The sequence below is a fragment of the Tiliqua scincoides genome, chromosome 3 (assembly GCF_035046505.1).
Source record: "Tiliqua scincoides isolate rTilSci1 chromosome 3, rTilSci1.hap2, whole genome shotgun sequence".
In the NCBI taxonomy this organism is placed as follows: domain Eukaryota; kingdom Metazoa; phylum Chordata; class Lepidosauria; order Squamata; family Scincidae; genus Tiliqua; species Tiliqua scincoides.
Window position 1 is genome coordinate 60277838 of NC_089823.1, and position 15238 is coordinate 60293075.

A 15238-nucleotide genomic window follows, 5' to 3' on the forward strand; every position below is an offset into this window, starting at 1 on the left:
AGTCCTGACGAGCTTGAACCATAGAAAAATTTGGAAAAAGCAGAATTCTTTTTTACTGTATTAACATTTTGATTTTTAAAAATCTTTTTAAAAGGTGGCACTTTCTGTGCATGTAACTTGCTTCATAGGTACTGTCTTAATGAAGGCATTGCAGCAACCTTGTATAAGTGTGTCCCCATTCCATGGACCCCCCCCCTCCAGATATGGAAACTGCAGATACAGGGAGTGCTAAAAAATAGAAGCTCCACATTCCTCCCCCACGCAGCCGTTACCTTTGTCTTTGCATTGTTGTGATGGCCGCACGGGGACCAGTCCACTTAGGTGTTTCTTGCTTTAACTTGCTTAAACAGAAGACACGACATGCACACTGCTTACCTGCAGGCTACAGGAAGATTAACAACATTAACAGGAATTAGAAACTCCTGCTTCCTGTTAACGTCTCCTTAGTCTCCCTGTAGCACACAGGCAATAGCCTACATGTCGCGTCTTCTGTTTAAGCAGGTTAAAGCAAGAAACACCCACACTGCCATCGTGACAATGCAAAATCAAAGGTATTGGGCACGTGGGGGCACAGGTTGATCCCCATACCCACAGATAATTGAAAACATGAATATGGGATCCGCGGATATAGGGGCCAGCCTGTACATATTTTTATCATATTGCACCTGAGGTTGAGTGGGAGTGGCTTGTCTGAAGTCACCTCGTGACAATTTATGGCAAAGGTACGATTTGATCCAGGGAAATCCTGGTTCACAGCTGTGCCTCTCACAACCCAATCCACTGTAACTCCCTGCGTGGCAATGCAGCAGCGTCAATATGGCTACTGCAACATCTTGCAAGGGAGTTTCGGCCTCCAGAGGCTTCCTTGGGGCAAGAGAACATTTGTTCCCTTACCCCAGGGTAAGCCCATTCTAGCCCAGTGGTTTTGCTTAGACCTGTGCAAGCAATATCACTAGCACAAATTTGCATGCACCTGTGAAGGATTGGGCCCAGGAAGGGCTCCAGCTGGAATGTCTTCCAACTTTGAACACATATGCACACTCACTAATCAGCAGCAGCTATCTGTGTGGTAGGAGAGCATGCAGAAAACAACTCAGGACAGTTACTGACATATATCACTGACATATACAGGAAGACCCGGTATCCACGGGTCCCGTATCTGTGGTTTCGGCTATCTATGGATTGGGTTCGCCAGGAACCCCCACATGCCCTCTAGAGACCCGCAGAGGCCATGCAAGACCACTTGTGAATGCTGTGGGCCTCAGACAGATAGAAAATAGCAAAAAAAATACGACTTCTGGTTTTCAATTTAACCCAATGTGAGTCTCAGAATGACAGAAAATAGAGAAAAAAATGGAAGTGACTTTGATGCCTTATAAGGTGTTGGGAGGCCTGGGGAAGCCCTGGAGAGATAGCCCGAGGATTTCCCTGGGCCTCCAAATGCCTTATAAGGCATTACAGGAAGTAGCATTTCTTCGCTATTTTCTGTCATTCTGAGGCCAGCAGTGGCGGTGGGCTGCTGTGCATGGGAGGGAGAGTTTGGGCAGTGAATTCAGTGAATTACTTATCCCTGAGTGGACAAATACACAAAGTTTGAAGGGTTTTGCAAGGCGGTTTAATTGAGTAAGGTTCTTTACATTCATTAAGAAACTTATTGCTTTACAAGTTTCCATACCCTGGAATGGTATTGGTAGTCTTTACAAAGTCTCTGATACAGTCCTTCACAGTGAGCTGCATCACAACCTGGTGCCAGAGTGCCTGGAGGGTGGGGGTACTTTTGGTGCCTCAGAGCTCCAGGAGGTGGGACCTCCTTCACCGGCCACAGGGCTCCTTATGAGTCTCTCAACCGGCCAGGCTAGCCCCACCCCTTCCAGCTGAGGGTTCGGCTCGCCCAGTTCTCCATGGTGCCCGCTATACCATGGGGCAAGGCGGCTGGGCGGTTGCCAGCTCTGCCAGCGCCCTTCCCTGTAGGGGTGCACCCAGTGTCAGAGCTTGGCACCACCAACCCCTGTTGCCCGTCGCCACTCCAGCCGCTCCCTGTGCGGCAGGCAACTGCCGCCCCACCCGCCATTCTGGAACCCCTGCAGATATCAGGACATGCCTGTAGTATGTTGCCATGCAGTTGTTTGATGTTGGCATGATGGGACCTATAAGAGGAGATGGGTTTGGAAAATATTTCTTTAATCCTTATTATTTCCATTTAAAGGCAATCCCATTTCAAGACTGCTGAAGAATGTTCTAATATTACAAATTTATTTTGTAACCTGACAAAGGAGTTTACAGACTTTTGCAAGATGTATTACATAAAAGTGCAGCAATTCACGGAAAATGGAACAAAAGAGTCAGCTTTGCATTTCAATCCATACACAGAAAGTGAGTAGTTTGTTTCTTTTTAATAGTGGCTATTCTGTTTTCATGTTCATTATACAGGCTGCAAAGCCTCTTGTGGGTTTTAGGGATGCCCTCCCATTAGGCAGTGAGGCTGCTGCCTTACAGTTCAATCCAAAAGGCAGCAGTGCTGCCAGGTGCAGTGTGTCCAAAGTGGCTACCACAGCATCCTGTGGCCCCAAGGTAGTGTCGTACACTTGTCTTACACTCCCAGGGTTTTGGGGTGCTCAGAGTTGTTGGTTCTGAACCCTAGAGCCCTCAAAGATCCCTGTTCGGTAGTACTGCCACCACCCTGTAAGAGCCAGTGCCTCAGTCCAGGGACACTGAGACCCTCTAGGCTTAACTATATCCCTTGTAGGCACTGAGCACTTTCTTTACTTAAAGTCTCAGTCCTCAAGTTACTAGTGCACAATGAGGATTTGGTAGCTTGCTGAATGGCTAGGCAGGATTCTGAACCTTTGTCCCCAACAGACAATGAACCAACATGGTAAAAAGATTTTTACTTTATTAAGTACATAGGGTTACAAAAGGCAGCAAATGCTAGAGGCATAAAAATTTCTAGGAAACATATCAGCATAAAACAACAAAGCTAACTGGCTAACTCTATTATTCTCTAACTCTCACCTGGGTCAGCTTCTTTTGTAGATCCTCAGGTCAGTTACCTAAGGCCACATGGTCCTGGCGGGGCAGGATGTGCACCCACCACTTATCTCACCAAGAGACAAAGACCAAAAGACCCTGTCCTACGGAAGTGGGGCTGGATGCTAGCCCTCTCAGCTCTTCCCTCCCCCCTGGAGATCTACAGCTGCATTCCATACTTGATGGGTGTCTTTCTGGCTGCCTAGGTGCTACATTATCACCTTCCATTGAGTTGTAAATTCCTAGCAGCTAGGAACTGCAAGCCACTTCTGTGTTACTGTTTTAGCTTGGTTCAGGCTTTACATGTTACTAGGCCTAAACTGTCCATATTCATGACAGGTAGCCACTGGAGGTCTCCTGGGGGGGGGGAAGCCCCAAGCCCCGCAGTGTGGTTTCTCCTCTGCACCAGTTATTTTTGGTCTTCTGGTGCTCTTACCTAGCTCCGGGTGGTATCCAGCTGGCGCTGGGCTGGCACCAGCGCTGACTCAACACAGGGTGTCGCAGGTGTGCCTTATGGCGCCTTTGCGACACCCAGTGCTAGTAATGGAGATCAGCACCGGCACTAGCCCAGGTCAGGACTGGGCCCTCAGGCAGCAAGATCTAGATACAGGCATGCCCACATATCTACAGGTGTTCTGTTCTGGAACCCTCTGCGGTTACCTGAAACCAAAGATATCGCGGAGCTCTCCTCACCTGCCTCCCCACCCTCCAGAGGTGAGGGGAGCTCTGCTCTCCTGCCTCCAGAGGGTCCTCTAAGCCTAGCAGAGGCCGCAGACATCCATTTGCAGCCTCTGCCGGGCTCAGACTGAGCCTAACAGGCAAAAAACGCAACTTGCAGTTTCTCCGTGAGAAAAGGTTCTCAAACATTTTAGTGCTGGAACCCCCACCATCAAGACCCACTTAACTTTATAAGACTAAAAAACAAAAAAAAAATGTCTTACCAGCTCAAGCCTCTTTTTTACTATACTATTGTGGGGAGGGGGGCTGTCTTCTGGAGCACTTGTTGAGCTCCATGTTCATTGAATTGGGACCTTTTTGGTAGCTTTGCACTCCCCTTTGCCTGATATGAGCCAAGGCACATTTGCTTACTCATGAGTAAACACAACCATGTAGCTTAGTTACACTTTCCATAGTGGTCAATTCATTTGTCATCTTGGAGGAAGGAACTTCTTTCTTGGGTGTTTTTCTTGGGCTCCATTCACTGGATCAGGACCATTCTGGTGGCGTTGGATTCCTCTTGGCCTTCCCTTTGCAATGGACTAAGGTGCAAAAATCTACTCATGAGTAAACACACGGTGTGGTTCAGTTTCACTTTCCATAGGACTCAATGCATTTTGCTCTTTTGCTGTCAGTTGCAGCTTCACAACCCATCAACAATCAGGTCGTGACCCACCAAGAGGGTCATGACTCACTGTACATCCATAGCACCCCTCCCCCTGGGGATGGTACTGGCAAAGGCAATTTATTTTGGTCAAGTATTTCACATTCATTTGGACCCAGTTACCTCACTGGGCCCCAAGCCCCTCAAGTAGGCTTTGTCCACAATTCAGAAGCCCATAATTCATCCAGCTCTGCCAGCCAAGGTATCAGTCCAAGATGGGGGAGGGGGTTCCGAAGGCTGAAAAGGCATGGGTCAGTAGGGGCGGCAGCGAAGCTGCTTCCGGAGCAGATGGTGCAGGTCAGGCACTTGGGCCACTTGTAGATTGGCGGGAGGAAGGTGGTCTGGTATCCTTATGTCCTGCCCCTACAGCCCCGCAGCTAGCTTCTTCTGGAATGTCCCTGCACCATCAGCCAGGAGTAGCTCTTGCCCCCCAGCCTGCTCCCAGTGCCTGCCAGGGCGCCCTGCTTCTGGTCCTAGTGGTTGGGCTGTTCTTCTCCCCAGGGGCAGGTGGCTGGAATTTTCCCTGTAGGGCCCGCCCCCCTGATCCCCTGTTGGGATGGAGACCACTCCCCTGACTGGTAGGCGCCTCCAAGACGAGGCTCAGGCGTCCCCTGACTTAAAATAAAAACATTGTTGTGTCCAATAAACTCTAAAAATAGTTTTTGTTGAATTAATTATAATTTGAGATCCATAAATATTGCAGCTATCAAAACCTTTGCAACTGTTAAAGCCATTTTCCATTGATTATATAAGATAGGGCAATCCAACTCTGTATTCCATATCTCCCTATGGATATCATATTTATTAAGCAACATCAGGTATTTGTAAACAAATATTGTAGGCTTCCTTATCTCCATTGATTCAATAAGTATTTCTAAAATTGCAGGAGATTCAAAAACTGATAATGCCACTGGACCAAATTTGAACAGTAACAAATGCTAATAATTGCAAATACAGTCCAACTTTGTTCTGGAAGTTCCATTCCAGAACCACCACTCCCACAGATACATAAATCCACGAATACTGGGATTGCTATTTAAATGCCTTAAAAAAATTTTTAATGTGCCAAAATTGCATTTCTTACTTTCATGCAGTCAAACTGTGCAGTTTCCAAGCCTCTGAGAGCTAAAAATAGCTCAAAAGTCATGCTTCTGGGTTTCTCAGCATCAGTATATACAGTTTTAAGCCCCTAGAGGTGCTGAATGTAATGCAGTGAAAACAGATCTAGATTGGTCAGTACGTGGGTGGAAGACCTCCCATACCACCTTGAGCTCTGTGACAGAAGAAGAGAGGGATAATAATTTTTTTAATTGCTTTTCTTTATCTGTTTAAACAGCATGCCTACCACCAGCTTGGTTTGATATTGCTACTTGTCCAAACTGTATAAATGTGACAGTGAAACTTTCATCCTCATTACTTGAAATATACCATCGATTTCGATACAAAGTCAAGGTGGTAAAAGCAGGTTTCACAGAAACAGTAAGTAGTTAATTATGCAAAGAAAATTCTTAGAAAGTATCAAAGTGATCTCACTTCATCACTGAGAAGACTGGTATCCTTTCAGCTCTGGTATATCCTGTACTAACGGCACAATCTATGCTTGTATACTTAGAAGTAAAGCTGCAATCCTGTTTAGTCCTAGAACATACTTGTACCTACTCTGAGTAAATGTGCATAGGATTGTACTGTGAATTCATTGGGACTGACTCCCAGGTAAATGTGTATAGAAGTGGTATTCAAACTGGGGCATCGCGACACCCCAGCCTGAGGGTCCTGGTCCCTTTCCCCTTAAGGAGCGGGGGCAGCCAGGAGGCAGGGAGGAGGCAGTAGCGCGATCCCCAGGATCGCACCACTCAGGGGCTGCAGGGGCTTGGTGCACTTGCCCAAGCCCCCTTGGTGCACTTGCCCAAGCCCCTGCAGCCCCCCGGGGGTGCGGGGAGGCCTTTGGCAGGGATCCCTGGGTCAGGGAAGGTGACAGCGGAGCAATCACGCCCCGCTCCGCTAAACCAGAAGCTGTGTGTGATCATTTCACGTTCCCTTTTGACCGGGCTGCAGGGACTAGGGTGCACCCTCCAGTCCCTGGAGCAGCCCTCCCTGGCTGTGGGGAGCCGGGCGCGAGCGCCTGCAGGGCTCTCCGGGTCAGGAAAAGTGAGAGTGGGGCAATCGCACTCCACTTCCCTTGCGGAGGTGAAGCGCTATTGCCCCACTCTCACTTACCCTGACCCAGGGAGCCCTGCAGGCGAGGGACTCCCCGCAGCCAGGGACGGCTGCTCCAGGGACTGGAAGGTGCACTCCAGTCCCTGCAGCCCGGTCAAAAGGGAATGTGGAGCGATCGTGCACCGGTTTAGTGGAGTGGGGCACGATCGCTCCGCTGTCACCTTCCCTGACCCGGGGAACCCTGCCAAAGGTCGCGCAAGGCCTCCCCACACCCCCGGGGAGGTGGGTGCACCAAGCCCCTGCAGCCCCCCTGAGCAGCGTGATCCTAGGGATTGCGCCGCTGCCTCCCCCCGCTCCCGCAAAGACTTACTGCAGGATTCAAACTCCCTGTGCGGTGTATAGGATTGCAGCCTTAATGATATTGCTCCCTGACTCATAGTTCTGTTTGAACTTCATTGCATTTATAGTTTCTGTGTGAGGTCAGGTTTCCTCATTCATTTCAAAGAGCAGGAAGCTCAGCTTCATTGATGCTGAAGTGAATGGTGAAATCCAATCTGACAAGGGAATGCTGTACAGGTGCAACCTTGTTATACATGGATTTTTTTTATACATGGATTTGACTCAACACAAATGGCCACTGCAAATGAGAAGGAATGTGCTGATCCCTGGAAAAGGGGAAAAATGCATCCCTTTAAAATCACAGTTTTAGAAACCGCTTTTCTTACTATTGTAGAGAGAGTCATGCAAGGGATTGTAGGTATAACCTAATTATCCACAGATTTTTCTATCTCAACTTGATGAGAAGGGCCCTTTAAATTAAAGGAAAACAGTGTTTAACAATAGCCTTGTTAATGCAAGAGAGGACAGCCACTGCTGATTCTCTCTCCAAGGCTGAGCAACCCCTCCCTTCCCCCTGAGCACCTGAAAGAAAGATCACTTTGCTCTGAATGAAGGGAGGGGTCGCTGGCTGTCCCTGGAGAGAGACTGATTGATGGATTGTCTGCCTAATGACTCTGTCTTAACATCACAAAGGTCAGCAAGACTGTTTTTAAATCACCTGAGCAAAGGGACTTTGTTTTTTAAATTGATTTGCTTTAGTTCCTTTTTAGTTTCTCCTTCATCCAGGTGAGTTCTGGGTAAAATAATGAGCCTCAACCTGTATATGCTTCAGAGCTACTGCATGGCATTGTTGGATTGGGATAGGAGATACCAATAACTAAACCAGGAAAATGTCAACAGACATGATGCTTCACTAGCACTGCATGCAGTTGCACCATTATCACAGGCAGAAGTACAAGCACAAATATTTGTCAAATGAATGGAAATGTAGTAGCAATGATAATCATAGATATGTGTGACTAGTACTCTTCCTGTATTCAAAGCATTTTTTGTACATTAGCTCAGGAATCCTTAAACAGCTTTATAAGTAGAGATGTTTGAAAACGGTGTTGTTTATTTTGCTCAGAAGTTAGCTCATTGTAAGACTTAGGTCAGTGATTTTCAGCCTTTTTCATCTCGCGGCACACTGGCAAGGCACTAAAATGGTCAAGGCACGCCATCAGCTTTTTGACAATTGACAAGGCACACTGTGCTGTCAATGGGAGCTCACATCCCCCAATGATCCTACTGATAAATGACATTCTCCCAAACTCCCGCAGCACACCTGGGGACCATTCGCGGCATACCAGTGTGCCATGGCACAGTGGTTGAAAATGGCTGACTTAGGCTGTAATCGTATCTTCCAGAAGCAAACACCTCTACTAACAATGTAGGCGATTGTTCCATAATGTAGATGAGGTTCTGTGAGTAGAAGTAAGATCTGCATGGGGGATTTTCGAGTTCACAGCTCACAATCCTATTGTGACTGCTATATTATGAGACACCTCACCGCACTAGCATTCATGTTTATATTTTACTTTCAAAGCCATTCTCAAATTAAACTGGCTTGTCTTTTGCAGCCCATTGATGATTACACCAGAAAAGAGAGTTTCCACACTGTTGTTGGAGGTTTGAGTCCAAACACAAATTACTGCATTTCTGTTGATGTGTCTTCATCTATGACCGACCAGTGTACTCTATCTGCCTTGAAATGCATTGTCACCAACTCCAAGGATAAATCAGGTATTATGAGTTATGAGGCACAGAGAGAGAAAGGGATGGGATGGGGGGGCATTCCTTGGAAAAACACACACTCTGAAATAGTGTTTTTACTAGTTCAGTAATCATGAGCTTTCTTTTGCATTTCGTATTATGGTCTTCTGTTTGGCTGATAAAACTATTAGGCTTTGCAACAATCTCCAAATGTGTTGCTGTTTAATCAAGTGTTTTTGTTGTTTTTAAATCCACAGGTCTTGTTGCATTTTCAGTCATAGGTGGCATAGTTATGGTGCTGGCACTGATATTCTCAGTGATTTTTCTGTTAAAAGCAGGTTTTGTTCGCCTAAAGGAAAAATGGCCAGAAGTCCTGGTATGTAATCTTGGAAAAGGTTCCATTCAGTTTTCATTGAGTATAGATTGTTCAGCTGCTCTAAATAATTTTGTTTGTGTGTAAGATTATTCCATTTTGTAATTAGGAGTCCTCAGGAGAAAATGCGTGCTTCCTGTACTCCCTTGAAAAATCAAACCGGTTCAATCCTTTGATCTGCATAGACTTGTGTTGGTAGTCTCTCAGCCACTTCAAACAAACTGTGGTTTCTTTGAGTGGGAATATGATCAGAAAAGGCGCTGAGCTTACCGTACATCTTCCTTCTCCTTCTCTCCCCTTTCGCTCAAATTTACTTATCCCTCAAGTGCAAGGCTGTAATGAAAGAATTCCAGCTCATTACAACACAACACTGGTTTCATGTGAACTCAAACTGTGGTTTAAGCCATTTCTGCCCAACATAGCATATACACAACAGGGACCAAATGCGTACACCTGTGGGTTGGGCAAAATTAATTTCAGTTTACACACCAGGGTATAGACTAGGATCAGGGCCTGGAAACTGCAATTAAACCCAGTTTCTGGATTTGAATAGCATGTGGGGATAATATTAATACTTGCATTTCAAATCCCTTGGGGGCTGGGGATAAGAATAGGCCCTCAGTTTGGCTGTACTTGTCATAAGAGGCAACTAAACAGCCGCTGGGTAGATGGGACTCGTCAGCCTGGGAAGGCAGCTCATCTGAGAGAAGGAAAATTCTGATCCCAAACCTCCACTGCCTTGTGGCTACATCCAGTTATGGAAAAGGCTTCAGGAGTCAACCTCGAGGCAAAATCCAGAGCCGGAGTCCCTGAGGCAGTTCATGGCTGAACACAGTCACGTTCTGGCAACTCCTGTGACGCCGCTGGAACCAATCATATTGGCTTCTGCCTTTCCATTGGACCATTTCAGCGACGTGGAGAGGGGGGATTTGCTGCATGGGTAACAGTCTATCCTCCATATCTACTTTACCCAGGCCTCGCGCACTGGAGAGGACACTCTGTTCCAGAACCACTATTCATAGTCTTCTGAGACTGAAGGATACCAGCGCAACACTTAATAAATGAAGGGCCATCACACAGAAGAAGGCGAAAGGAGAGCATAAAAAAAATAAGAGTTTGAATGGATCAGGTTAAGGGCCCATTAGTTCAGCTTCCTGTGGCCTACCATATGCTTCAGGGAGCACTCAAGACAACAAGATAGCCATATCCACTTGCAACTACTTTGCATATAGCATTCAGAGATAGGCTCTAAAACGTGGAAATTGCATATAATCAGTATGACTTGTAGCCTGTGATGAACTTTTCCTCCATAAATCTGTCCCAATCCCCTTTTAAAGGCATGCACGTCCCCAAGCCTATCCCTTCCTTGTTACTGCTGGTGCGGCACTGCTGACCCTGGGCAACTGACACTTGGAGTAGAGTGTTATTTTCTGGCAGGAAGAGAAGAAGCCAGCCCACTGTAGGGGGCAGTTGTCCCCTTGCCCAAATGTACTTCATAGAAGGCAGCGGGTACGACCCTTAACCCAACATCTGACCTCACGACAATGAGAAGCCCAAGACAATGAATTAGATTGGGTTGACTAAGGGTGCAGTCCTAACAGTGCCCTGGGCCGGTGTACGTCGTAAGGCTGTAAGGCATGTTTGGCCTCCTTGAGAGTCGGCTGGGCCGGCGTGCATGCCCATGGAGGCTGAATCCAGCCTCCTTGTGACATGGGGAGGGAGCCTTGAGTCAGCCGAGCTCGGTCAACACAAGGCTCTGGAGTGGGCGGGAAGGAGGCGGGAGGGAGGCATTCCGAGGCGGGAGGAGGGGAAGGTGGCCGGAGAGTGGTCCTGGGGGCAGGCAGGCAAGGAGCAGGAGGCAGGGCTGGGACCCAACAGTTATGCCAGGACCCAACCCCCATTCCTGAGCAGTGCAGAGCGGCTTCAAGCTACTCCATTCTCCTTGGACTTATGTCACCTCTGGAGGTGGCGCAAGTCCGAGGAGACCCATAGGGGCTGCAGTGGCTTATCCGGGGTAAGGGGAAGAGTTTCCCCTTACCTTCGGCTGAGCCACTTTGGAGCCCTATCTTGCGCTGGATACAGTGCAGGCCTCCTGGACTGCCTATTCCAGTGCAAGATAGGATTGCATTGGAAATGAGAAAGTATTCTAGAATTTTTCCAATTTTTCCAGTAAAGCCCTCAATTTTAAAGACACTTAAATGCAAGCAGATCCCTTTGAAATGCATGGGATTTGGATGCATGTGTGGTTTTCAGAATTAGGGCCAATCAAACTGTTGACACCAAATATGATCTATGAATTATATTTTAATTATACACCAATAGTGACTTAGTAGCATAGTGGCTAAGAGTCTGAGCTGCAAATCAGGTCTTTACTGATTCTGAACTTGCCTCTGCCATGAACTCACCAATTGGCCTTAAGCAAGCCACTCCCTCTCAGCCTCAGCTGCAATATGGGGATAATAATACCTACTCATCTCTCCAAATTATTGTAAGGATAACATCAAGATAATACATGTGAAATATATTGCCCATCCAGAAAGCCTAAGGTTAAGTATTAACCTATATGTCACGTACTGTATAACATAAATGTTAAATATTATTATCCATCCCATCAGTCTGTTAATAAATCTCAAAATGACTTTATTTTCAGAATATCATTCCTAAATTTGACAATTCACTTGTTCCATTGGATCCAAAAGCACACAACATCCAGATCATCCAGAAAGGTAAAAGAAAAGGAACAGAATACCATTCTGATGATGACTATGAAAGTGGTGGAGAAAATGATGGTGGCTATACTCATCACGGTCTGTTGCACAAGATTTCAAAATCATGTTCAAAGGCAGACAGCAAAGAGCAGCTGTCAATAGACTCATCATCTGCTGCAAGTGATTGTCCACTACTAGATGCTGCGAACTGTGAACTTCTAGATGCAGAGGTAGAAAACCCACAGTGTCATTCTAATGAAGCAGAAAGCGCAACAAGTCAAACATTTTCCTCCACTTCTGAACTGAACTTCACTTCTCTGCCTGAGTCAGAGATCAGTGGCTGTTTAAATATAAACTTAAATACTGTGATGGTAGGAATACCTGACAGAAATTGGGATGCAGGTACCACACTAAGCCCCTATGAAGAGGATGCAGCAGACTTGCCAGAACTGTGTGTTTCTGATGCATCTGAACCAAGAGATTTCACTGAAAGAAAAGATATGCAGCACTCGGGGGTTCATAACCTCTCATATGCACAGCAGAATTCTGCTGGGTCAGGAGAAAGTGAGTCATCAGATTCAGAAACAGACTGCATTGGTGAATACATGAGAAGATGAATTACCACTTTATATTTCTGTACAATGTGATCATTTATTTTCATGTGAAAGCATGTCTCACTGTGTAGTCCAAGGTCAATAATAGTACTGACATTTTTCAAATATGCATGGAAATGCAGCATTGTTGTGAATCCTGTAGCATTAATACAGAGCCAGTTGTCTGGGTTTTACACTGTGAACCCCAGACATAAGAGCCCTGCTGGATAAGGCTGAAGGGCTTCTGGTCCAGCTTCCAGTATCTCACAGTGGCCCACCAGATGCCTCAGGGAGCACGGAAGACAACGAGACACATTTATCCTGTTGCCATTCGTTTGTATCTGACATGTCAGAGATGCCTACTTCTAAAAGCAGGAGGTTGCATATATCCTGGCCTGGGATGGACTCTTCCTCTATAAATCTGTCCAATCCTCTTTAAAAAGCATCTAGGTCAGGTGCCATCATTCATCCTGTGGCAAGGAGTTCCACAGACTGACATGCTGGATAAAGAAATATTTTCTTTTGTCTATTCTAACTCTCTTGCCACTCAATTTAGTGGATGTCGTCTGGTTCTGGTGTTGTGTGAGAGGAAAAGGAACATCTCTCTATCCACTCTATCCATCCCGTGCATAATTTTATATGTCTCAATCATGCCTCCCCTCAAGCACTTTTTTTTCTAGACTGAAGAGCCCCAAACACTGTAGCCTTCCCTGATAAGAGAGGTGCTCCAACCCACTAATCATTTTGGTCGCTCTCTTCTGCACTTTTCTAAGTTCAAGTATAATTGAATACCAGCAACACTTCCCAAAAGTTAGAAAAAGAAATCTAGCTCAGAATATTTATTTTGAATAGACAGGCAGCAAAATCATATCCTGCGCTGGAATGGGGAGGCCAGTTGGCCTGCCCTATATCCAAAATACAGAATTGCTGCTCAGCCAGGAACAAGTGGAATGCATTCCTCTACCCCAGGTAAAGCTGCAACAGCCCCAATGGGACTACTCAGATCACCTCAAGAGGTGATGCAAATCTGAGCAGCCTGTTGCTGCTCCAAGCTGCCTGGGACCAGTATTAGGAACCAGCAGAAATGTTGGATCCTGCCCCCACCCACTGCTCCACTGCAGCCCACCCAGACCCCAACGCCAGCCTGACTTAGCCAGCAGGGGCTGACTTTTCGCACTGGTCCCACAGAGCTTGAGCCGGCTTCCCTGCTCAATCAGTGGCGTAAAAGTGCTTTACAGCACTTTGGCGACACAGTTGGATTTCAGGCCATTTCCTGGGCCATTTATGCCAATTTCCAATCTAAGGCCCATTTCAGGCCTTGGATTGCACCCTCAGTAAGATTGCAAAAAATGCTGTTCACAGTCTTTTTAGATCCTGGCCTGTGATAAATGAGGTTTTTAAACCTATGTTGAGGATGGATTTCTGTCACGTCAGTTGATCATCTTAAGAACATAAGAAGAGCCGTGTTGGATCAGGCCAAAGGCCCATCTAGTCCAGCTTCCTGTATCTCTCAGTGGCCCACCAAATGCCCCAGGGAGCACACAAGACAATAGACACAATCTGCATCCCAGTGCCCTCTCCTGCATCTGGCAATCAGAGGAAGCCTGCCTCTAAAACCAAGAGCTTGCACATACCTACTATGACTATGACATCAGATGTTTTCCTCTGGCTGGAGCACTTTTCCAGGAAGGAATGAAGGAATTCATAAATGGATGTTCTCTTTTCTGCACTTAGTTACAACCAGAAAACTTTTGGTGGACCCTGTCTCTTTATCTGTACCTCTCTGGGTGTTCTGAAGAGCTCAATGTATCTCATCTGGTGTATGTGAACAGTCTGGGGCTCATGTATGTATGCTCCTAGTTTGCTGATTCTGCCAACTCTTATCTGTTTTTTCCTTCATTTGAACAACCCCTGTCTGCTTTATATTGTTCATAGTCTACATGGCTTGTCAACTGGCTCTTTGTGATCCATCTGTGATAAAAGCTCTGGTGAAGTGGTTGAAGAGGATGCTAAAAGGTAAACTAGGTGGTCTTGAGTTCTCTTCTGTCTGTAACCTTGGAATAATATGTGATAAGTTTCTCATTCTAGAGAAACAGCGAGCTGAATATTTAGCAAAGTCTGGAATTGATTTTGCCACCTCCAGTATTCCCTTGGGAGGCAAGCTGCTTAAAAAAGCAGAGGTGCTTGGTGTTCATGTTGTAATGGCATAATGACTGTTTGGAGAGGCCAACTTATTGAACACAAAAAGAACAATTGATGATAAATGCACAAGCTCACTTGCTGCTCTGTGTGGTTTTCAAAAGGGCATAATGCTATAAGAGTTATATTCATTTTCTTATGATGCATTACATAAACATGAGTAGCTGAGCCCTAACACCTTTTCTTAAAATATAAAGATACTCTGAGGACATTGAGAATGAAGAAGGGGAAGGATGTTGTGTTCAACTGGAGCCCTTCCCAGCCAAGAAATCCTCCATATGGTGGTGGTAATTTATCTGAGTATTTTTGTTACTTTTTAAAATCAATTTGTACAGAATTTATTATTCTTATAAATAAAATAAATGTACTATTCACTTACTAGACTGCATCTTTTTTATATGTGCTAGTAAATAGACATCAAGCCATAATATCTTTGGTCAGTTCTGCATTTTTCTTGCAGCACATGATGTGGAAAGCAATAATCCCACTAAATGGTTGAGAAAGTTGGACATGAAGGATCATGTTTTATAGAGGGGGTTGGAGTCTAGGAACAGTGAGTGCACTGCATATAATACTCATTATGCTGGGAGGCTGTCAATTGTCATCATTTATAAATATTCATATTGCACTTATCTATTTATATCAGTGATTCCCAAACTTCTTAGCACTGGGACCCACTTTTTAAAACATTCTATCAAGACCCACCCAG

General features: G+C 45.9%; 1 protein-coding gene across 3 annotated transcripts in view; it reads left to right on the top strand.

Moving 5' to 3' along the window:
- Positions 1 to 13428, top strand: part of IFNAR2 (interferon alpha and beta receptor subunit 2) — a 37190-nt gene extending 23762 nt beyond the window's left edge. For all 3 annotated transcript variants that reach the window (XM_066620980.1, XM_066620978.1, XM_066620979.1), the window contains 5 exons: positions 2207 to 2373; positions 5745 to 5887; positions 8524 to 8686; positions 8914 to 9032; positions 11680 to 13428. In XM_066620980.1, the coding sequence (XP_066477077.1) occupies positions 2207 to 2373; positions 5745 to 5887; positions 8524 to 8686; positions 8914 to 9032; positions 11680 to 12354 (1267 nt within the window). In that variant the 3' untranslated portion in view covers positions 12355 to 13428. The remainder of the gene's footprint in view (positions 1 to 2206; positions 2374 to 5744; positions 5888 to 8523; positions 8687 to 8913; positions 9033 to 11679) is intronic.
- Positions 13429 to 15238: the final 1810 nt, after the last annotated feature.